At 39.8% G+C, this 25,263-nt stretch overlaps 1 protein-coding gene across 4 annotated transcripts; it reads left to right on the plus strand.

Annotated features, from left to right (window-relative positions):
* The first annotated feature begins 544 nt into the window (after positions 1-544).
* Positions 545-18,403, plus strand: fbxl4 (F-box and leucine-rich repeat protein 4). Of its 4 annotated transcripts, none has more exons than XM_067602339.1 (9): positions 545-931; positions 2,588-3,222; positions 5,404-5,737; positions 7,946-8,190; positions 8,492-8,705; positions 10,631-10,702; positions 12,175-12,299; positions 12,432-12,619; positions 13,873-18,403. In XM_067602339.1, exons 2-9 carry the CDS (start codon positions 2,726-2,728, stop codon positions 14,034-14,036), a joined length of 1,839 nt encoding a protein of 612 aa, XP_067458440.1. In that variant the 5' UTR covers positions 545-931; positions 2,588-2,725; the 3' UTR covers positions 14,037-18,403. The 4 variants fall into 4 exon arrangements, with proteins under 4 accessions (XP_067458440.1, XP_067458441.1, XP_067458438.1 ...); XM_067602340.1 differs by having other exon boundaries at positions 921-1,027; positions 2,779-3,222; XM_067602337.1 differs by having other exon boundaries at positions 931-1,027.
* Positions 18,404-25,263: the final 6,860 nt, after the last annotated feature.

Consider the following 25,263-nt stretch of genomic DNA (forward strand, 5'->3'; position numbering starts at 1 on the left):
AGACACAGACACACACACACACACACACACACACACACACACCGCTTTGAACCAGAAACACACACATGTATAAATGTAGCAAGTAATCAACTGTCAGTATTCTGTATTGTTTATTTATTGTTAATTAATAAAACTGTAAAATGAACCCATGATACAGTCTTGCACATATTGTACCTATAGTACTGCACAGATGTCATTTTCTATATTGAGAAAATACTCAATTTTATAAACCAAACAAAACAACTCAATGTCTGCTACACCCTATGTGATATCATGTATTGTGAGTGAAAGCAGAAGAAGGCGAAGAAAGTGATGTCCAACATCTATGTGAAGTGAAAAAATCCCAGGTTATATTAAGATCTATCTATCTATCTATCTATCTATCTATCTATCTATCTATCTATCTATCTATCTATCTAATTTACTTATAAGAAACTAAGTAGCAAACGCCCAAAGAACTACTCCCCCCAGAATGCTTTGCTTTAAAAGGACGTTCTCTGACCGGATGTTGATTATTTGTTGTGCCGGACTCATGTGGCTTTTAATGTTCCTACGTAGCTCTATCCAATTCCAGACGTCTTACGATCCGCATATTCAGTTAACCCTTCTGAACCAAACAGTGTGGAAATGGACATTTCATAGTTTCTCTTCTATCTAATCTTTTGAAAATTAAGTCACATTTAGCTGTTTAGTGCGGTAGCGGTGTAATGAAGAGGAGAAATAAGCAGTTCTACAGAACATATCGTTTTAACCTCAATTCATTACACGACCTTTATTGATTTCACTTTTGGTTTAAACCCAACGTCTAAAAAACGTGGATATCATACAAATTTCCGATATTCCTACCATTATTTTCCCATTATTAGGGTTGGTTCTAGTGTGCGCTTGGCGTGGAAATGCATTGTCCGACTGTAAGTGAAGGCATCATAAGGTAAATGTCAGGAATGTGGTTTGGTGGTTGAAATATCCTGAAAGAGGAAAGAAGAGGACTTATCCTTATGAATGGATATATCGACCTACGTTTACCGTAATTTTAACTTCTGCTCCGTCCTCTTTGATTGCTCAGTTTTGGAAAGCTGGCTACGGAAGCTAACAGTCTGTGACAGCTCAGCTAGTCTTTAGGCTAGCTAGCTAACGTTGGCTAACTAACAACAGCTATTGAACATAAACACTAACAGCACAGACTGAGGCAGCTCGCCTTTTGTTTTGGTTTTTGTTTGGTTTGTTATTCGCAAGTAGTCAATATTGTCTTCAGAAAAGCGTTTTTCAGTGACAGCTAGCTTATATTAATGTTAATGTCATGTAAAATTAGAAATGCTTGTAAAGTTAGTCAAGGTTTTAGGATAATTTAGCTAACGTTAACAGCTACATTTATAAGTTACAATGTAGTGTCCTCGGCACATAAAGAAAGCCAGATGACAGTCAACATTTAACAAAACAGACTTAATGCTAAACTCTGTAGCAGTTTCTCAGTAGCACTGATAGACCGACTAATGTTACCCCGAATGGCTACGTGCAGTTTGTACCGTATGTCTAGAGCTTATGTTTTATATCAATGCATAGAAAAACACTGATGCTACAGCATTAGTAACAACCTAGTTTTAATTGCTCTCTGGTTTTAGTTCAGTGTTTAAAAGACCTTCCAACTAATTTTTGATTGATAGCAATGGTTCCAGTCCTGCTTTGTACATAGATGGTGGGACTGCCCTTTTGTTTACATTTGGATAACAAATTGAAGTTTGCGTTGCTTACTGCAGGCTGCAGGTGTATAGCTACTTCATTTGAAGTGTGAATAACTGGTGAACTTTGACATATTTCAATGAAGTGATGCTAATTATGGAATTCTGCAGAATTGAAAAATGCATACCAGCATTTTTTTATTTGTTTTTTGTTTTTGAAGGTTTTTAATTTTTTTTAGCGGTGTACCAGTTATGTACCTGTGCTGATTGCTGTAGACTTGTGGTGAAGGTGTGTAACATGTGGGATCATACTGACCTTTAAGTTCTGGCATCCTGCAGGTTTTGTTCAATCCTGCCAGTTAATGAGCCACTCTTGGTTTGTGTGTGTGATGTGGAGTAACTGTCAGTGAGTCACAAAACCTGCAGGGTACAAGCTATTAGGGAGTGGAGGGAGTATTCAGATTAAAGTGTGCTAACACGCTTCCTTACTAGCAGCAGTACATTGCTACCTTTTGATGATGGGTAGCTGTGGCAACTGTAGATATGCAGTGTCACCATGAGTCACATTAATGCTAGGTGTGGTTGCTCAGTAAGACAGTATTCCATTGATAGCATTATATGATGTTCCCATAAATAAGCTTTAAAAGCTGCACTCCCAAATTTATAAGTATAGTATTTACACTCAGACTCCCTAAGCTTTTGTCTTCTGAAAGTGTTCCTGTAAGTGCTCAAAGTACACAAGGAGCTGTTGATTAACATTTGTTTTTAACTAAACGAGACTTGTATATTAATATATTTTAGGAATCGCACTTTACATTCAGCTAAAAAATATAGTTGACACAAATTCCTCCCTGCTGTGTTGCTGTTCTCACTCTCACTGTGTGTGTTTGTCTCTGCCTAACCTACAGGTCATGCATGCAGCCGGGCCGCTAGCCTGCGCTTTGTACACCGCAGCCATTGAGGCAGTGTGCATCCAGTAGGTGGAGGCTCTTCCTCCCTCTAGCCTCCGTTTCTCCCCACTGCCCCCATCAGCCCCAGAGTTCCCTATGTTAACCCTCTTGAGCATGTTTTACTATATCTGTCTGCGGCGACGCTCCAGGAGTGGGACTCGTGGCGAGGCGCTGACCAGTCGGCGAGCTGTGGAATCCGGCCAGCGGGCGGTGTTGCCGGTCAGTGTGGAAGTGGAGCAGTATGCCAAGGAGGTTTTGGACTTCAGCTCCCACTATGGCAGTGAGAATAGCATGTCCTACACCATGTGGAACCTGGCTGGGGTACCCAACGTCTACCCCAGCTCCGGGGACTTCACCCAGACAGCTGTTTTCAGGGCTTATGGGACGTGGTGGGAACAATGTGCCAGTGCTCCGCCACCTTTCCGCCGCACCCCCAAAGGCTTCTACAGCCAGGATTATATTGAGCTGGGCTTCGAGGAGCCTGTCTACCCTACAGCAGTTGAGGTGCTTGAAACTTATTACCCTGGAGCCATCGTCCAGATCTTGGCCTGCTCACACAACCCTTTCTCCCAGAACCCACCAACTGATGTCAGGTAAAGGCAATCATCTGTCCTGGAAAACCATCATCAGACATTCTCACTGCTTAACTTGAAGGTTTAGTCAATTAAGACCATCAAGAAAACCATGCAGTAAGTAAGCACGGTTTTAGATGAGAAGCCAGGCCTGGTACCCTGGTGGCATTAGAGGAATTATCTGAATCACTCGCTGTTTATTACTTGCATTATGCTCTTACAAACTGATGTAAGAATTGTTTCTGCTATGTAATAATGAAACTAATAGGGGCAAATGTAAGCCTCAAGTGTCTGTAATTATAGTCTAAAGAGAAAACCGTACGTGTGGTAGAACCTGTATTTGTAATGGACCACAAATTGACTTTTAAAAGTAAGAAGTTCAGCTGGTATTTCTAGAGGGACTCGTTCTACAAGTAAACCTCTAAAGAAAAACATAACTCCTGGCTAAGGGATCAGTACAGGTGGTGCAAATACAGATCAAAGAGAGAAATCAACATTGAATAAAAGACAAGACAGCGTGCTGTTATGTATCAACTCAGTCTAATGTGCCAGTGATTCAAAACTTTACAAGTTCACTTGACATGGCAAAATGTTTTTTTTTAAATTTAAACATAGGGTTGCCACTGCAGTTGTAAAAGTGGTATTTGATTGCTAAACTGACTGATATGAATGTGTCCTCTAATGACCTTGTGCTGTGGGAAAAACACCAGGAATGTGTACAGAAGGTAGTTACTTCTGTGGAACCAACCAGATCAACTCTTTATTGGCTGAAGAACCGCAGTACAGAAGTAACAGGGTTAACTTTTAATATTCTGGCAGAGTAGCTCTCTGTCACAAGCCTTTATTAAGGCACACTTTATGCACAATACAATCTTGCACAACGCTGAAATCACATTGTGCAGGTTACTGTCTCTTGTTGAAAGTAGCTATTATTATTAACTGAGTCACAATTTATTGTAAATAATGGGATCTGGACATAGCAGTTTTTTCAAAAAAAAAATTAAGTGCTGGACATGTATTGAGCACATTTTCAGTAAACAAATCTCTTTCTGTGATACATACAGTGAGTAAGTATGTGACACCTATTTCACGCTGCCACTTTGGTCATGTCTCCTTTGTAAAAGAGATGATGTATCTTAAGAGACTTCTTTGTTAATTGAAGGTTAAATACAACGAAAACAGTATGCAATAATGACTGTTTGACAATCATGCTCACGTCACTCTCCCAACCATAAGCATGCTCACTATGCTCTTTAGTGATTTAGTATATGGTACTCTTCTGTATAAATTAAAAGAAAATAATAAACAAACCCATACTTTTAAAATATTGCTTCTCTTAAACCTGTGTGTCCAGCCCTATGGCCACCCTTAAAGGAGGCACTTGGTAGGAAAATAAGGTCATGTTACATAAAAAAAGCCTTTTCAAATGTGATTGACTGGCCTGGTGAAACTGTGAGTACATCGCCAGATCGCCTCACAGCTATTGTAATGTTTTAAATGTGTCCCTACAATAAAGATGTTTATCTACTAACAGTACCACAAAAAAAATTTGATTTACCACCTGTATTAAAATGAACATCCTGAGACTTTCACCAGTTGCACAAAATGTTAACATTTGACAATCCTTTGTAAAGAGCAGTGTGGACAACAGGAATGAGCTAGTTCATTGCTGCCCGTGAGTCGCCCTTCATGAGTCATTGCTGGTTTTTTATCAAACTAGCAATCTTTGAAGTTGTGAACAAGGCACAGTGCTGTTCAACACTAAGACTTCTTTTTATAGAAATCATTGTGCCATGGGAAGTGTCTGTACATGAGGCATACAAAACATGAAACACTGAGACAGCAGCTGAAGATGAAAAGTGAGAGACAAAAGTCATGGTATGTAATCTTGATGGATTATGACTGTGGTGAGGTGTTATAAGATATATAAAACACTGTGGTGCCCCTGTTGAGTCATAAATGACTGTAGGTTCAATGGATACTGTGTGCAATAATACAAGTAGACTGGAACACACAAAGCAAGTGCTATGAGCCATATTTTCAGGAAAGAAAATCTGAGATGGAAGGTGCTCACTTGCTTTCACTCAACCTTCACCCCTTTGAATTAAAGCCAACTGTCTACGTAGACTCTAGTTGGCCAGCTTTTAAGGAATGTTGTTGTGGCTGTACAGTACAACATTCCATACACTTTCTTTTGTCCAGGTGGGAGGTGCTGTGGTCAGGGGAGCCTACCAAGGTGCTGACACCCCAGGCACGCCAGTTTTCACCCAACATCAAGCACATCAACTTCCCCACTAACCTACTGCGTCTGGAGGTCAACAGCTCTCTGCTGGACTACTACACTGAGCTGGATGCTGTTATCCTGCGCGGGGTAAAAGAGAGGCCCATGCTGGCGCTCTATAAGATGCCCATCATCGACATTAGTGACCTGAGTGACAGCGAGGAGGAGCTCTCTGATGTGGGAGGTCCATTCAGACAAGGAGATGGCAAGCATCAGAGGACAGGAAACGGCTACTTTGACAAACTGCCCTATGAGGTGATTACAGACCAGGATGATGTGTACTGTAAATCACTCAGGGCTGGGGAAAGGAAAACATTTATTTTTGCTATTAAGAAGTGATTCTATAAATCCAGACGGGAACATTTTTGACTGCTGCTGAACATCAGATTTAATGAGTCTCTTTAGTATAAAAATATGTGTTAAAGGAATAGTACAACATTTGAGAAAATATGATTATTTGCTTTCTTACAGAGAGTAAGCTAAGAAGTTTAATAACGTTCTCATGTCTGTGCGCCAAATATGAAGCTACAGCCTTGAGGCTGTCATCACTGTGAGGTTGCTAGGCAACAAACGCGTTATACAGTGAAGTGTTAATTAGTGTGCTTTAGAGGTGCTGGTAGTTTTTTTTTTTTTAGCCTTTTGACCAAGGCTAGCTGTTTACCCCTGCTCTTAATCTTTGTGCTAAGCTAACTGCCCCCTCGCTCCAGCTTCATATTGAACAGACAGCGTGATCAGTATCAATCTACTCATCTACCACATGGCAAGAAAGAAAAAAAGCATTTTACCCAAAATGTCAAACTACTCTTTACAGGGTCACTTCATCAAAAAAATCATCATCATATCTTCTCAATTGTCCCAGAAAGTATGTAGCCATACGTAGAGTGTTTGGGTTTTATGTGTCAAGGTTTTGAGATGTCTGTCTCTGAGATTTCTGCCAACACCAACACCATAGATGTGAATGGAATTTTGTTTGTTTTGTTCACAGCACTGAAACTGTAATTCAAAAAATCTTGTCAGAAAATACGTCCCCTTTACTCAGGACAGTCCTCAGATCTCACTGGCAACTGTCACTCTTTACTCAAAATTTAAACTACTGTTAGAAGTGGGAAAAAAATCAATATTCAATCTCAAATTATCTGCTTTTTGTAACTCACATTTTTCATCAAACTCTTTGTAAAAAAAAAGCAAATAAGCCCATTTTAAAAAATTCTATTCCTTTAAGGTTTCACTCCAGTGATCATTTTGTTGCATTGTCACAAGTATGGTGGTACTAACCTACTGTTCTACTGGGACCCTTAGAAATGGTGGGTGTAATTAAGCCAGTGCCAGAAAAGCTCAAAACAGATGTTTGTCTACTTTTTGGATTTCAGAATAAAAAGGAGCAACATCAACTTAAGTAACGTTATTTATAGATGTATCTGTCTGTAAACTACATAACCTTCCATTCTGAAGTTATTTGAAATGCATTGTCATACAGTGACCAGCACGATGGTATAGTGGTTAGCACTGTCACCCAGCACGTGAGATCTGTTATCTGTTATTTTAGCTGTTAAAGCTTTGATGATCTTCTGTTGTTTTAGGCCATGTACTGCACATTTAATTAGCCTGATAATGAGAAGTGGAAACAGACAAGTCTTGCCTCTGTTTGTCCACTAATCCCCTAAAAATAATTGATATAATAATATTTGACACCATTATCAAGATTCTCTGAATTGTTGAATTCACTGCAGGTTATGATCACACCAATACAGTGTAAAATACTGGAATATCAAATCAAAGTGTACAATCATTGGCCCTAAAACCCTTACGCAGTGCTGTATTTAATAGTATTAAACACAAATACATGAACATTGTGGCTTGGACCCATTCTGACGCTGTATCTTGCGTGCACTCATGGACACGGAGTCATTTTCATCTCGTACAGACGTATCATGTTGTCTTAGCAGAGCTTCAAAACACAGGCAGTGCTCTTGATATTCCTTCTCTTATCTCCTCTCCAAACCGCTGCCATTAACAGCAGTCCTCACAACTGCGGTGTGTTTGTTTCAGAAACACAATATAGCTATTATCTGTCAGCTGATACCCGCTTGAACGCCGTGTATTGTTAATTCACTGCAACACAAACACACTCACACAAGCACAGTCATTCTTTCTCTTTGAGAAGCATAGGAACACAGCGTAGAACAAGCCGGCTCACCTCCGCACTGATCCTGCTATCATTGCTTTGTGTCCCAGATAACCACTATTTAGATCTGCCTGACAGAGGGGACGCAATTAACATTCTCTACTCTACCCTGTTATTCTCTGTTCTCTGCTAGGTTCTACTATAGTCTTTAATTGTCTATTTCATACTGTGCTCTGCTACCATCTAACCTGTTTGATGTTTGTCTCTCCTCTTTCTTTTTGTTGCTTTTACCCTTTCCCTTTTTCTTCTCTTCTCCTCCCCTCATCTTCCATCCATAGCTCATCCAGCTGATACTGAGCCACCTGACCCTGCCAGACCTCTGCCGTCTGGCCCAGAGCTGCAAGCTGCTGCACCAGCACTGCTGCGACCCGCTGCAGTACACCCAGCTGAGTCTGCAGCCATACTGGGCCCGGCTGAGTGACGCCTCCTTGGGACACCTGCAGAGTCGCTGCACCCTCCTCCAGAGGCTCAACCTGTCCTGGACCGGCAACCGTGGAGCTCTCACCCTGACCGGCTTCAGCAGGTCAGACTGTCAGCACGCCACAAGTGCTAGAAAAAGGGGAAATGACCTTGGAAAACTAGCAAGTACTCACAAGCACAAACATTTGCTTAGAGTGAGGGGATGTGAGTCATCGTTTATTTCTTTACCTCTATTAGCCTGAAATCTGAAAAAAAAAAAACTGACTTGAACTAACCCTGAATGCACTGTGTGCAAAATGACAACAGAAGACAATGAACTAGGGGGTTGCTAATGTGGGATGAATGTATTTCCTTGTTTTCTTTCTCTCCTTTCACTCCTGTCTCTCTACCTCTCTCCTCCTCAGCTTCATGAAGACCTGTGGTCTCAGCCTGGTCTGCCTGGAGCTGTCTTGCTGCCACTTCCTGACTGAAGCCTGTCTGGAGGTCATCTCCCAGACTTGTCCGGGGCTGCAGGAGCTCAACCTGTCCTCCTGTGACCGCCTCAACCCGCAGGCCTTCACGCACATATCCAAACTAACACGCCTCCGTAGGCTGGTGCTCTACCGTACCAAGATAGAGGTAGGCATGGTCAACACTGTATCTGGGAAACCACAATCACACCTGTCCTGTCCAAATACACAGCAGGTCAACTGTTGCTTGGTTAATGATATCTTTGTATCCCAAATGCTTCCCCTCACTGTTTGTAAGTTCCTTAGTTACGTTCTAGAAATGCAAGCCTACATTTCTTCACTTTTTATTTTTTTGCTAATTTTCCATCATTAATTTAATTCACCAGGAAGTTATAGTAGAGTGTCCTTAGGTTCTGACAAAGTCACTGTTATTCAAGATTTCCATTTGTCCATTTATCAAGCGAACAAGCTTTCTTGTTATGTATTTCTTCCACAAATTCAGTTCAGTTCTCATTACTACTATTGTTTTCCTTTAATTCTCATCACTTCATTTTTTGCTTGTAGACTTTCTGTAGACCAAATTCATCTAGTGATGGTAGGCGAGATTGTTGTGTCTTCATCTTTTACTGCTTTGAACAAACCAATATATACTTTCTCTGTTTCTGCTCGGTAGCTTGCATTATTTCTGGTGTATCAATAAGTTATACTATGTTTGGTCTTGTGAGAAGACTAGAAGAAATCACACCAGACCATTTGAGGCTTTAGCCCACTGGTTCACAACCTTTTTAGCTTGTGACCCATGACCGTTCATCACAAGCTGCATGAGCAGTTTAACCAAAGCATTTGAATAGTTTTCAAAGTCCTGAAGAGGTCAAACTCTGCAGCCTTTCACAAGATTTAAGAAAAGACAGAAAAAATAAACAGAATTTGGTGCGCATAAAAGTATCCTAAAGATTTAACTTCAAATTCGTCAAACAACCCATCTTGTTGTAATGTTGGTGAATGTTCTTGAATTTGTGTTTACATGGACTGAAGATCTCCGCAAGCTGCTTATTCGATGGTACATGTTTTGGGCTGGGTGCTGCTAATCCTCTTTTGTTGTTGCTTTTTAAGATGAACTGAGTCAACTCTGAGCCCAGGGGGTCTTAAAGACACGTACTGCCTGTGTTCAGGTTCAGGCCTGTCTGAGGTGTAAAAACCACTGGCTCGTGTTGTTGTGTTGCAGCTCAGTGTTTTCTCCGGTGTTTGTCATGTTTCAGAGTGGCGTTGTGGGCAGGGTGTAGTGTAGAGTTTCTGCGGTGGAGCCAGGCAGTATGCTGCAGGTTGTTTATACCGAGGCAGACAGAGCGGGCTGTGTGTCTGTTTGAGGCCCTGACATCTCAGCTGTCATTACCCTGTCATGGCTCTAATTAAATGGCTAGCTCACCGGAGAGAGGCGTTTATATAGATGCCAGCGACAGACTCGAGCACACGTGCATAGACACAGGAGGCTTTCGCTTTCGTGTCTGACACTTTCTCTTGCCACTGAGGTACATGTGTTGGCAATCTCAGTGTTGAATTCCCATATTTCTATGCTAGCTGCAGTGCCACTGGAGAGGTCTCTGTCCTCACTGTGCTTGTCTGAGTGAGGAGACGTAAAAACTATGTTGTACAATATTAAATTCCCTTAAATACAGTAAGTTTCACCTGAGTGCACCAGTGAGTTGACAGGAAATCACTTTAGAGGAACGCTGACAGACATGACTGAACCTGTTGCTGTTATTTAAACACATATTGTCCTTTTAATGTATATCTTTTAGATTTACACTTAGATAAGATGTTCAGGGGGTTTATTTGAGGGATTTTGTTGTTGGGATGGCTTCAATACAGCAGTTATTTAAGTGAAGTTTCATCTTTTCTGGCTGTTTGACCATATCAAACACAAATGATAATTCAAAGCAGAGTATTTTTATATATTTTGACACATGTCTGGAGGGAATCTTTAAATATAACCACACTGCTGGTTACAAAATTGGAATGGATACAGTTTATATACAATGATAATTTGGGTAACAAAATGCATCTTTGTTGTCTTTCTCCTTGTTGTCTCTGCAGCAAACAGCTATTCTGAGCATCCTGACTTTCTGCATAGAGCTGAGACATCTCAACCTAGGGAGCTGCGTGAGGGTGAGAATGTACACACACACACACACACACACACACACACACACACACACACACACACACACACATACCAGTACACAGGAAAAGGTCCAAATAAAGCACAGCCTGTTAACTACACAAACTTCCATGTGGCCTTTATTGTTGTTGCAGAGCAGCTTGTCCAAAAGATGGCACCAACATCAGTTGTGTTGCAGTATTTGAGCTGCTAACAATAAACTGGTTGGGTGTAAAATAGATGAGGAGAGTGAAAGTGGCTTTGAACACAGTTGAAGAGAATACGCCTTTATTGTCCAACCTTGCCTGGAAATTCATCTTCAGCCTCACTTTTCATTGCAGTGAAAATATCAGTTAAAAGATACACACACATACTGTAATACAACATATGGAGCAGACACAAATCTAGATAGTAATACTGTGGTACATGGTGTGACACTGAAGGAAAGACAAGTATGTTGATGTTAAAATCCAGCATTTTTTGAAACATACAGTCATTAGATTAATAACTGAGCCCCATTAAAAAATGTTTAATTTTTCATGATGATTATGATTGGGCATTAGGCAAATCCTGTGCCCATTTTTCGAAAAGATATATCAAAAAGAAAAGAAAATTCATCACAAGCACATGTTTACTCATTTACAGATTGTCTAATTTGCTCACTCATTCAGTCAACACAATGACTCACTCACCCACCTTGTCACTAGCAGAGTTTCTATTCCAATGAATGGATGTTTGATGCAAATACTGATGTAGCAATTGAGAAAATGTGGAAGGAAATGCTACATTTTCAGGCAGTTTCCTCTTGTGCTCCTTCTTAAGGTGGTAGTGTCATCATTAGTTATGCAACACTTTGCAATAGAAACGCATGATGACAGTGACTGTTTCAGCCAGTGTTTTTAATACCTATCCGTTGCTATGCATACTGTCATCTCCATTGGTAAGGTACCTGCACTGCCTGTTCAATTGCTTTTTTTTTTTTACTTTCACCTTTGGATGAAAGGATGAAATATGGCCAACATTACCTAACACCAAAGAACAATAACAGCCACGCAAATACAAATTAGTTTTTGAAAGACTATTCTATTTTCTTCTGGTGGAGATGTTTCCTGTTAGAGCTTTGTCCTCTCCTGAGGAAGCCAGGTCATGTGCCTCAAACCAGCCGATGCAGCTAATCAGCGTTTTATTATCGCTACATTTCAAAAGTTTGTTCAAAATACACAAAACAGTTAGAGAAAAATGGCTACTGGCTGACACACTGATTCATTCCTTCTCACAGCAACATTTAAAACAACACACCAATGTAGTAACCATTATTCATCATTTCTGAATCAGCTGCAGCTTTAGGGAGGCTGGTGCATACAGGAATGCCCAGCTGTGAACCCTCCAAAGATCCACAATGAAGCATTAAACAGCATTACATGTGCTGCACATGCTAGAGCGAGTGTAAGTAGACCTAAACTGCTGCCTGTCGCTGCAGATCGAGGACTATGACGTTGTGGCCAGTATGCTGGCTGCTCGCTGCCGTTCTCTGTGTTCACTGGACCTGTGGCGCTGCAGAAACCTGACAGATCGAGGCCTGGCTGAACTTGTCTCTGGCTGCAGGTAAGCGACACGAACTATGATCTAAAATAAGTAAAGTGCAAAGCAGAACTGATCTGCTGGCAGTGAATGTGCGATTGACTGATGTGTAGACTGAGTCACACCAGTTTTCCTGTTTGGTCTGTGGGTGCTCAGAATGCTGGAGGAGCTGGACCTGGGCTGGTGTCCCACACTGCAGAGCAGCGCCGGATGTTTCCAGCACCTCGCACGCAGCCTGCCGCGCCTGCGCAAGCTCTTCCTCACTGCCAACCGTACAGTCTGCGACTCAGACGTAGAAGAGTTGGCCACTAGCTGCCCATCACTGCAGCACCTCGATATACTGGGTAAGCTCTTACCTGATACAGCATACAGGTTATAAAGTAGGACTTGCCAAAATGCTTGATTATTTGTTCATGACAGCCATAATAAATGATTTAATTGTAGTTGTTAACTTATGTTTTATTTATATTCTTGTTGAACAGAGCATTATTCAATATGGGACAGTGTCAGGAAGGGCTTTAAGAACAATGCCAAAGCCACAAAAATGTGTAGACTGCCCTGTCATAACTCCAAGTCAACAGTGTTGCCTCCCTTTTTACACCTGACCAGCATCACAGCAATAAGTGAGAGGGTCAATATCAAAACAGGGTTTTACATGCTCACAAGTACATTTCATGTTCCTGGAAGATGATTTATTTTCATCCTCTCCTTTAATTCAGTTTAAATTCAGTTTTATTTATATACCGCCAAATCAAAACCTGGAGCAGAACCGGGTTCTAGGTGTGCGACCATCTGCCTTGACCGGTTGGGTTAAGAGAGAAAGAGGGAGGGGGAGAGAGAGACAGAGAAGCACAACAACAACAATAATAATAGAAATATGACTAGTGATTATAATAGCTGGCATGGGTGTAAAGCAGGACCAATTAAAGTTAAGTTAACTTAAGCAGTTAAGTTAAATTAATGAGAATTCATATTGTATTTGTATGTTTCTCGTGCATTAATCTGTGATTATGCATGGCCATAAATGAACTATAATTTTACAGCGGACATTTCTGTGGCAAACTCAATGCCAAGTTTGCATTAGAGAATGAACAAAAAAAACCCTCCCAAGTTCACTGCAAACAGAAACCTTATAATATGCTTAATATTAATATGAATAAAATATTGCCCACAAAGCAAAGTTGCAACAGCTCACCACAGCAGTAACTGCTATGCACTAACACTATAGTTCCAGTTGCATAAGTTGACGAGCTTGACAGCGCAGTAGCATGACAAGTGTTATTCAGGCTGGCTATGCTGATGTATCAGTTCTGTGGCCATTACAGGTGTGCTAAAGAAGCTGGATCAGTCTGTATGCTGGAGAGTAAATCACGTGTAGCAAGCAATAAACATAAAGCACGTTATTTGGGTCTGGACTCAACACATATGTATCAGTTGTAAATATACATAGTAAATGACATATTCGAGAGGAATTTTTATTTGATTTACTCAGAAATTTGCAGGTGCACTTTATTTCGACAGATCTACTCAGACCTTGAAATGTAATAAATTGCTTTATTTACGTTTGTATCTCTGTTGTGACTGTGCTAATGGACAGGTACACGCCTGGTGAGTGCTGCCTCACTGAAGAAACTCCTCCAGTCGTGTCCACGACTTCTCCTCCTGGACGTCTCTTTCTGCTCCCAGATAGACATGCGGGTCGTCCAAGAGCTGTCAGGCCTCTTCCCCAATGTGGCCATCAAGAAGAGTTTCACTCACTGACCCCAGCATCGTCTCATTTCTCACTGTCCTGAGAAAGTCAGTGGAGGGAGGTGCTCGCCAGCAGACACTGCCCCAAAAGCGAATAAGAGGCAGGTCAGATCGCTGGAGAAGATTGCAGAACTGCCTGCAGCTGCATCACAGACAACATCTTCTTTTAGCGGTCAGTAAATAAAGCAGTCAGACTGGGTGAGGAGGTTCTTTGGATTAACACGCTGAACACAAACAACTACAGACTCCCAGTCACAGGATTATAGAAGACATTTTTTGTTGTTATTTTTTTGGACACTTTAAAATCAGGGTCGTTGCAGTAAAGCTGCAACATCTTCCCAGAATATGAATCACCACTTATGTATTGCCAAGCAACACAAGGCCAGGAAATATGTCTTGGTACTGGATGTAAATCACAAAACAAAGCCACATTTGTGAGCAATCCTCCCCTAAATATCTTGTTAGTGCGATGAAAAGGGACAAAAAAGTGTGAAAATAAACCCTTATTGGAAACTGTTGGGAAAGCTACAATAAGATTTGGTTGTCATGGCTTGTTACATAATTAAAGATCAGGGCCTTGGTCAGTGCCTTGTCAGAATGTACAGTAATCATTTGCTGTTTTAATGCAAGAAGATCAGAGATGCTATCAAAGCACTGACTTGTTATTCCATTCTGAAGGAAACATCAACATCAAGCCAGTTTGATTTAATCATATGAAATCATACATGATAGTTTGTGTTCAAAGGCATCAGGAGTGAAAGTGAAGGAGAGAATGCAGCCTTATTTCACACAGTGATTGTGTCAACTCAAACCTTAAAGGTATACTATGCAGGATTTTTCAGTTGGTGTTTGTAAACACAACATTCAAAGTTTGCCCCTCCTCCTTGGCTCAACGACGCCAGAGTGAGAGAAAGAGAGAGAGAGAGAGAGCAGTGGTGGTCAAGCGAACTAAAGAGTGAATGAAGAGAGGGAGCAGCGCTAACAAGAACAAAGCAGTGAATCAAATAAATAAAACATTATTTTCTGATTGTTTCACGGTGGTTACGTTCTAAAGCACAAATAACGTGTAGCTTAGCCCCGCCCTCGGTCAAGTAGACACACAGACAGAGAGCAGAGAAGAGAGACAGGGACTGCAATGTAACCAAGTCGCTACGTTTTTATAGAGTACCGACCTCACATCCTGCTCGCTGTCATTGGCTGGGGGCTACACACCCAATGCCCAGAGGTTGACACCCAGAAATGTCCTGAACACAGCAAAATAATAAGGTAATAAGAAAATACAGGTAGAGAGCAGAGTCTCTGCAGATAAAAACACAGCCACTCACTTCTAGTGGATCATAAGTGATGATTGACAGGGATTATTTTTCTATGAGTCTATACATTGTTTTTTTAGGAATATCCTGCATAGTAAACCTTTAATTCAAGTATCACAAGTTATTTGTGTTCTGCATGTGTATTTTGGTTAATCATATAAATATATAAATAATAAATAAATATAAATACATCATAATATATTCATTAGAAAAGAGGTGTAATTGAGATAATGAGTCACCACATTAACTTCCCTGTTTTGGGTCAATATCTGTTTAAATCTGCCCTTTAATATTTAGTTATGTTAGATGGTTCTCATCACTTTATCCTGCCCAACTAAAGCAAAAACTCAGGTTGGGTTCTTAAATTAGCCAGAACAATGTTAATGGTATTAAGATCAATTGATAATTATGAATTCTGAGGTTATAGATGTCATTCATTTAGTTAGTCATTCTATTGGCTGTTTAATTTTAAGGAAATAAAGGGGTGTTGTGCTTTTAGGATATGGAAGCAACAGTTTTGTCTCCAAAGCTAAATGCTAAATTTATCACCACTTCCACATAGCTGTCATGATGTTGCACGCTTTTTCTGTTGTCATTCGCACTGAGCTGTCTGTCACTGCTGTTAAACTACAGCCATCTAATTACTTACCTACCAAAATGAAGTTACACTGATGGGACAGAGTTCTGTCTTGAGCTGAGGATAGCATGTTAAAATGACACAGTGTAAATACTGTATGTGACCACAGTATTTTTCCTGAATCTCAGGGGTTATATATTTCATTTTTGTTGTTGTTGTTGTTGTTTTTTTACATATCTTTTACTCCAGAAACCAGCACAACAGACAACTCTACAGACGGTACCACCAGACTGTCAGTTTACCTGCTGTCGGTGTTAAACAAGAAACATACATGACACAAATGATCAGTTAGCACTGATTTAACTAAGACAAAGGAAAAAACGATTTGCTTATTGGGTGTTGAATGTTGCCATAATTGTATGATTGTGAAAACATATATTGCTATTCTTAATTATTTAATTTTTGTAATATTTGAAGCCACTGTTGCAGTGTGGCAGAAGTGTTTGAAAAGCATTTCCTTTTTGAAAAAACTTGAAGTTTTCTTTTAAGCATACGCTACTAGTCAATATTTAAGAGATATTTGTGCCTTATACTCCTGTTTGAATGTGGTGTGATGTCCATGTGATTGTGGTGACATGCTTTGCTTTTACACCCTTCAACCAAAGTGATATGCTGAAACCTGGTCTTTAGTCCCACAGCTATATTTGACCAGTTTATATGCCATATATTGTATATCAGCCATGTTAATTAATATGCAAAATATTTATTTATATTTCCTTGTGTGATGCAAATTTTATTTAAAGGTGCAGTGTGTAGAATTTAGTGACATCAAGCGGAACAGACTTGGCCTAAATGGAATATAATATTCATAAGTATGTTTTAATTAGTGTATGATCATCTGAAAATAAGAATCATTGTGTTTTTGTTACCTTAGAATGAGCCCTTTATATCTACATAGGGAGCGGGTCCCCTTCCACAGAACCTGCCATGTTGCACCGCCATGTTTCTACAGTAGCCCAGAACAGACAAACCAAACATTGACTCTACAGAGGGCCTTTTTTCCCATTTTTCTCGAGTTTTGCCGCTACCGTAGGTTTTCCTACATGCTTGGACGGGGAGGGGGAGGTGTATTCATTTGGTTGCAATCTGCAACCTCACTTCTAGATGCCACTACATCCTACACACTGGTCCTTTTAAACTCATTATCTTTTGAGAAACACGTTTTCCTACCTAAAGTCAAATGACAGGAATGATATTAATTTCATCTCATTGTTTTCAGTACATGTTTAGCTTAGCTTAGCACAAAGAAAGGAAGCAGAGGAAAACTGTGAGCCTAGCTCTGTCAACAGAAGAAATAAAAGCTTTCCAGCAAGCTCAGAGCTGTCTTATTTATGTGTTGTATTTTGTTTAGTGATCACATACAGAAGTAGACTATAAAAAGAGGACATTGTGGTTTTAGACAGATTTAGCTTTGGAGCTGTTGCTTAACAAACAACCACAGTGACTATGTGTAGCATGGAAGACAGCTTGTTCTACTATATAAGACTTTGTTGCTGTTTAAAGGCACATTTCTTCTGCTTTTGATGGTGCATGGCTAGCAGTTCCCCTTCTTCCAGTCCTTGTGCTACATGTTTGCTAGGCTAAACATGTCCCTGACTGATCATTGTGCTGAATGGCAGAAATCAAATAGATATCAGTCCTTCAATCTAATTGATGGAAAACCTCCAAATACCAGACTGTTTCTTTCAAAATTGCATTTATGTTGAGATCGATATATATATTATGTTGATAGTTTGTTTTCAGTCTGAGTTGTGTTTTAAACAGAATGGGTGTGGTGACAGTAACCGTGCATATACCAGCCTTCCCATTCAAATGATGCAAATGTTACTTCAGTGAGTGGAAATCAGGTAGTTGAAGCAGAAAGCAATTATATTATATCTGGTTGACTGGAAGCCACGATGTGCACCACATTTGTGTTGCCCACCTAAATCCAGGCGGTAATTTCAAGTTTCTTTTGAGACAATTACTTCTCAAATTACTGCAGCAACACAATGAAAATACTGCAAATGTTTAATGTGTACAACAACTACCAGTAACATTCATTTAAGGTAAACTATTTAAAAATGAACACTATTCTCTAATTGTGACATCTGCTGTTTCCTTTCACAAATGGTCACTGTTTGACCGATGAAGCAGTTTGGTTCAACACTTTGCAATGTTTGTGTTGTATTTGCTCCCTACCTTGAGTGACTGGGAAGGCCCTTATTTTTGTGTAATGAATTTGCATTCTTTATTCTCCCACTCCAGATGCGTGGTCAACCTTTGTGCTATTGGTAGGGTGTGCAGTGATGCTTCCTGTGCTACAGTGTGAACGGTCTGAAGAAGATGGCCACTGTTGTGTGAAAAGATTGTGCCTCTGTCATGACAAAACTGGGTGCTTCACTTGTACCTGATTTTAAATAAACTGAAGGCTGATGACTGAAACAGCGGGCTCTGACTCTGTGTGGGTGCTTTTCATTTTTACAGGCCTCTCCTGATCTTGCGAGGACACGGATATTATAAGGAATTGTAAGACTGTAAAACCAAATGTCTACATTGCTAGAAATGCATTGAGTCGATAATATTCAATCTGCCCTTATTCCTCAGTTTCGGTGAACAGTACACCATCACTGACAGAACAGAGGTAAATTGTTACTGTATCATGCTGAGGCTTCATAAATAGAGTCGTGTAAGTGTGATTGGGAGAAGAGTGGGGTCGTCTACTGAATCCACAACAACTAGCGAAGCCATTAGTCAGGATGACTGACTGGAAAGTAGTAGCGGAATGATCCTTTTTGCCTTAACCCTCTGCCATTTTACAGTCTATTAATACCACAGGGAGAAGTGACATTAGCTTGTCTTCTTAACGGCCTTTTAATGAATTGTTTATGCCTGGTTTAATGATGTATATTGTGGCCCTGTAATGTGCCCTAATGACGGAGAACGAGGCGGCCTCGGCTGAAGTATTAATTTGGACTGCCTCCCCAGTGATTATTCCTCAGCCACCAACACCACCGCTGCTGCTGCTGTTGTGTGTGTGGATGTAAACGTGATTCATGGAGGCTTTCCGCTCTGCGCTACGGCTTGATTTCTCGCTGTCACGCTCCTCTATGAGGCTGATATATCCAGGGGGGGATCCACAGCAATTAGTTCAGCTTTTTATTTGTCTTTCAAGAGCTTACAGACATAGCTTGATGAATCTGTGGGGGGAATATATGGATGGAAATATTGTTCCTGAATAATAAATCCAGCATTAAAATGTAAACAGGGGGGAAGGGTTAGGGGGCGGCATGTGGTTACCCCATGCCTCCTTTCTTTATTCTTTCTTTTCTTGATTCTATCTACAAACCACATGAGTGACAGCAGAACATACCTTGACAAATATGGCAGCACCCCACCAGTGCAGTAATAGTCTTCTCCTCAGTGAGATACATGTCTGCAGAGCGCTGTGGTCTGCCTCCTTCGAGCCGTCGTCGGGCTGGGACTCGACAGGCCTCAGACCTGCCTGAGGGAGGCCTCACCGTGATACCCATCATTATGTGGCTTGGTGTTCCTTCTCTAGTTTCTCGGCTTAGAGTCTAATAATGAAGACATTGCTGTCAGTCCTCGCTCTGTTGTGTCTAAAGCGTATTATTTTTGTTTTGTTTTTAAAGATATTGAAAATGTCAGCACTGAGTTACCTAAAGCCATCTAAATACTATAATCCATAGGAGGTTTATGAAGCAGGAAGAGGTGCAGCGTTTCTTTTAGCCGGGTCCAAATCCACAAGGATGACAGTTTTCATTTGTACATGTCGTCGAACTGTGATACCTTGATGTAATTACTGTAAACAAGTGACACAAACCTGATCTGATGCTAGCAGTGCAGATACAGTGTTGATGTTTGTCTAAATTAAAGACTGGATTTCTTATAAAACCCATTGTTTCCTGTTACACCATGTCATTACTTGTTTGTGTTTGGTTTTTGTCTTTTTTAAAGGCGAAGAAAACATCTTCCAGAAACTTGGAGACATTTGTTGTTTTTGGCTTGTGACCTCTGAAAATGACGTCTACTTATGAGCCCTCATTGCAGGTTACGGCCTCAGTGACGACGTGAGTCATGAGGAGTTCAATCAAAGAGTGATTTTTCCTTCTCGGGTTGTTTCATTTGAATGATTTAAGTATCCAGTATTTCACAAGAAAACAAAAACAAAATCAAAAATGCAGAAATATGCTTTACTTTTTTATTCTTTTGATCACCTCATGACCCTTCAGACCCCAGTGAGGGGTCTGGACACCAGTGTTGGGAACCACTGCACTGCTCTAGATGAACAACATACTCTTCTTGTTTTGTGCCATTTTGTAGTCCAGCAGATTCCTCACTAACTCTAACCCGGTGACACAGACAGTTTTAAAGCACTACAAAGATGAGTTTGCCCATCTGAATTATTGAATATAGTATCGTCTGCATACATTAACCCTTATGACATCTTTGTTTAATTGAATAGAACAAAATCTTCAAGTCTCTTCCATAGTTTAATGGTTTTTAAATTCCTGAAACAAATGAAAAACAAACACTATAAATTCTTTGAACTTAATTATTGTAATAATGCTTACATAATTTAACACCTCTTTATTTTTATTTTATTTTGTTTTATCTTATTTTTTGTAATATATCCAAGTCATTTGTATTCAACTTTTTATGTGATAGTGTGCCCATATATAAGATGACAAATATTTCATGTTTTTATCCTGTTCTAATATAGATAATATGCAGCAGTTGTTTGTACAGTACCAGTCACACCTTCCCATTCCCTTGAATGAGAGTGTGTGTCCAAACTTTTGACTGGTACTGTACATGAAACTTCAATTTTCAAGTTTGAAAAAAAATGTGAATGTATTTTTTTGACCTTGGGATGAGTATGCTACTAGCATACTAACTTTTCAGAGCTTTCAGCCTTGTGTCATTGTCATTGGCCACCAGTTGAGCTGAGTGGCTCAGGTCGAACCAGTTCCATTCTCTGATGAAGACCATGTGATGTGGTCCAAAGCTCCCAAAAAAGCTAGTGTGCTAGTAGGTAGTAAGTGTATCTTGAGTTGATTTTTTTTTTTGTGACATATGTGTGAGAGATTTATGGTATTTATTAATGTTAAACAAAGAAAGCAAAACTTTGGTCACTTATGATAGTATCACCTCAACAGGTAAACTTAATTAAATTAATATTTTTAGATTTAATTGTCTTCTTTCATTTGCACTCCTGACTGTTGTCCATCCAAACCTGACCAGTCTCTCAGCAGCCTTTAACAGATCCATTTAGAGGCTTCTGGGCGTTCGCAGACAGGATCTGGCACAGAAACTGTGTACGATGGCCTTGCTGAGAGATGAGCATGTTTCACAAACAGGCCGAGCAATTATAGGCTGAATAATTATGCGCTGAAGGGGAGACACGATTCGCCCCACTGATCAGCAAAGTTCATGTGAAGTTATAATTAAACAATAACTCGTTTACAAATGAACGCATGCACGCGTTTGTGTACTTAAGTGTGCAAAGTGTAATTAGCTGCGATGCATCTGAGTGAGATTGAAGAACAACAATGTCAAACGGTAGAATTATGTTCAGCTCGTGAGCTTGTATCACTGTTATCTGTGTGGGTGGGGGGGCGGGAAGGGGGGGGGGGGGTGGGAGTGGGGGATGGGTGGTGCGAGCAAAGAGAGAAAGACAGATTGAATGAGTGATTGATACAGAAGGCTGATTCATCTTCACACAGTTCAGAGATGGACATGATGTTCGACAGGGAAACTTAGTACACAGACATTAGATTAAGATCTCTGGGGGGTAAATAAAGTTTGTCACAAAAACATTCATTTTCAAAATTAATTAGAGCCCAGGAAATCCTACTGAAACATTATGCTGTTACACGCAGTGTTATATTGCATTATGCAGACACACAGATATATCTGCCTTTTGTCCAATTATGCTTTAATTTGTCACTTTCCCAACAACTTTGTGAATCTGCTAATGACTAATAAAATGTTTGCCTTTAGTGACAAGGCTGAATGTGCTGAGTCAGCATTGTTTGTTTAACCAAGTCTTGACACCAGGAAGTATACTCTATGTCCCACTTTGTTTCTATTAGCTAGATGCATTGGCCACCTCTCATATTGATCAGATAATGTGGTCAATAACCAACATTATAATAAAACAGGATTACTTATGGATGATGCCTTTTTAATGCAGGCTAGATAGGGAGGGGATAGAGAGGGGAAGAGGATACAGTAATCCTGATAACCAGGTAAAAATCGGTATAAAAGACACTTTAAACAGTTCAAGCTGACACCCTCCATGATGTTGCCAGCTTGCCTCAACAGGCTTCCCACACTGAGATGTCCTTTCACATTTGGTAACTGATATTTAGGGGCACCGTGCAACAGATAGAATCTGCAAGGAAGAGCTGTAGAGTATGATTTTTTTTTTTTTTTTAAGTAAAACCAGCATACAGGTTAGTGTCCTGCCAGACTTCTTGCTGTTATCTACTTTTTTATTGGTGAGTCTACAGCTGCAACTAATGAGGATTGTCAGTTAATCTGTCCATTATTCTTGTGATTAATTGTTTGGTTGATGAAAAAGGCACAAAATCATGAAAAATGCCCATCACAAGTTCTCACTCTCTCTCTCTCTGTTTTTTTTTTCTTTACAGCTGACATTTTAACTTGTCATAATAGGAAAGTCACAGGTGTTATTAATAACATTCATGATGGCTCTTTTCTGTTCAAGTGTCCCAGTAAGCATCTAAATGGAAGTCAGCCATCATTCATTTTATTGTTACACCTGTGCTGTTCTTACTGTGACATGTCAAAATATCTTTAGTGAAAAGGGACTACTGCTTGTTTTGTCCAACCAACAGTCCAAAACCACAAATATACTCTATTTACAATGATGTAAAACAGAGACGAACAGAAAGTCCTCACATCTGAGCGGCTGAAACCAGCAAATGTCTGACATTTTTGCTTTTTTGATCTACTTTAGTTTCGGAGGGCAATAAGTCACTGAGTGTATTTACATGTACACTAGTATCCTGGTTATGATCAGGTTTTGGAGTATCCTGGTTATGTTTTGCACATGTGAACAGCTTAACCTGGTTTTGAGAAACCTGGATATACTACCTGGAGTACTCAAATAGAAACCAGGATACTGTGGCATGTAAAGACTTCATCCAGGTTTCTGAACCGTCTCATAGCAGCTGAGATGGTAAGAAATCATGACACACTTACAGGCAAAAACCTGGATACTGTTATAATCATGTATACAAGGACATGAAAAAACAGCTTTTTCATGTTCCATGTAAACACCATATCCCAAATATGATCAAAACCAGTAGACTAGTGCACATGTAAACACACTCAATATCAGTTGAAACATCCAATAACTGTAAAAGTGGTATTGCAAACTGTTGTCAACATGACATATTATTATACGTTTGTTGAAATGAATGTATCAGTAGGACTTTCAGACACTTCATAGATGTTTTCAATGAAAATTCAGTGATAATTAGGTAAATCTTGGGTGATACTGCCAATACTTCAACAAAGTCAAATTTAAGCATAATACACTTTGTGGACTTTGACCACCTCATTCTGAAAACTGTGTGTGTGTCTGCGTCCACATTGAAGTGAACAGGAAATACTTCCCCCTACGTGACTAAAAGTCAGTGACAGTTTGTAGAAAACCACGAAAACAGGAACTATCATGACATGACAAAGATTGAACTGCATACTATATGACCTTTTTGTTATTTTTATATGACCATTAGTTATATATAGTTTATATAACCATAAGCTTTTTTTCATATTTTTACTGTATGTAAAATGTTTTATTTGTCAGGTTTTACACTTTTACACTTTCTTCAATAAAAAGTGAAAGAAGGTGTAATAAAACACTTTCTTTTATTTCTCTTAAATGAAAAAAAAGCAGATTGTTGAAAGTGTAATTTCACTGAGAAAACAAATTCCATGTGGTTGAACAGTTTTCTGTCTGTCAACTAATGGATTGATTGATTAATTGTCTAAGCACTAGTTGAGTCAAGAAAAACAACAAAAAAGTAATTAATATGAAAATGGTAAACATCTTACCTATGAAACAACCCTATAATATTTCCATAAAGTCCTCAAGAACTGGCAGTAGTGTGTGTATAAGTAGGTACTGAGAAGCAAGAGTCTGATCTTACTGTAGGCCTCTTTGATGGTATTTTAATATATTTTTATATTTGTTTGATATTCATGCTCATTAACTATCTGTAGGCCTCTATTATCTTTCTCACATTTATTATATTATTACTAAATGTCTCCACAGCAACTCCCTAAAACCACAAAACTGTACTTATATTACACATCATGTCTGTAGTCAGATGATAATTTAGCATGGATTTGACTATGTTCTTCTTCATTTTTTGACTCAACCCTCACACACTCCCCAACAACACAATGAATGACGCGACAGCGTGGACTCACCCTCGGGTGACGCTGGTGTCGCTAGATGGCGCTAGAGCACCGACTAAATCCCCTCAGCGTCCTCACAGCTCAGCTCAGCTCAGCACCACAACACTGCAGTTTTTTCTTCCCTGGGAGCCTAATGGGAAATTCCAAGTCACCTAAATAAAAAGGAAGGTGTAATTAACGCGACGCGCTATTAATTGCATCTGCTAGAGAGCGGATGAAGGGCACGAGGGCGCACTTTTTTTTATTACTGGGCTCCAGAAAGTCTACTTCAAAGATCACACAGGGCTTTATATCTGGGGGTCATTTCATGCCAGGCATCCAAGTGGCAGCTTTTTTTTTTTTTTTTTTTTTTTTTTACCTGCACCAACAAAACAGCATGTGGACATGATACTGTTCCACTGTGTGGATGTAATCTGTTACACCTACTGTACTGCAGAGGAATAACATCCACTGTCCTTATTGTCCCATTTAACCATGTTGCCATAGATTGAAAAATACCATCAAGTCCACTGAGGTCATTAAAAAGTCACTTTTGAATAAGAAACAGCAGCACTGACTCTGGTCCTTATTAGAGAAATATTAAGGTTCATTTTTCACAAGAGGAAGACGTTACGTTTTATGAGAGCGTTGAATAATATTTTGTGCAAAACCTTATTTTTCTCAAAAATAAATAAATAAATCAATGCATGTGTAAGTACAGATCAGGCTGAATAATCACTCTTTTAAGTCCCTACAGGATCTGATCCATCGCAGCACCTAGTTAAAGGCGGATAAATGAAATTAAGGAGACCTGCCATTTTGTTTTTGATCTGGTTAATTGGTCTGCGCCATCAAT

The sequence above is a fragment of the Thunnus thynnus genome, chromosome 10, assembly GCF_963924715.1.
Source record: "Thunnus thynnus chromosome 10, fThuThy2.1, whole genome shotgun sequence".
Taxonomy (NCBI): Eukaryota; Metazoa; Chordata; class Actinopteri; order Scombriformes; family Scombridae; genus Thunnus; species Thunnus thynnus.

Excerpts from the sequence above, each read along its gene's own strand:
- fbxl4 (XM_067602339.1), top strand. The coding sequence starts at position 2,726 with ATGTTAACCCTCTTGAGCATGTTTTACTATATCTGTCTGCGGCGACGC. Across the intron at positions 8,191-8,491 it reads ACCCTGACCGGCTTCAGCAG|CTTCATGAAGACCTGTGGTC; the intron begins GTCAGACTGTCA and ends TCTCCTCCTCAG. Across the intron at positions 10,703-12,174 it reads ACCTAGGGAGCTGCGTGAGG|ATCGAGGACTATGACGTTGT; the intron begins GTGAGAATGTAC and ends CTGTCGCTGCAG.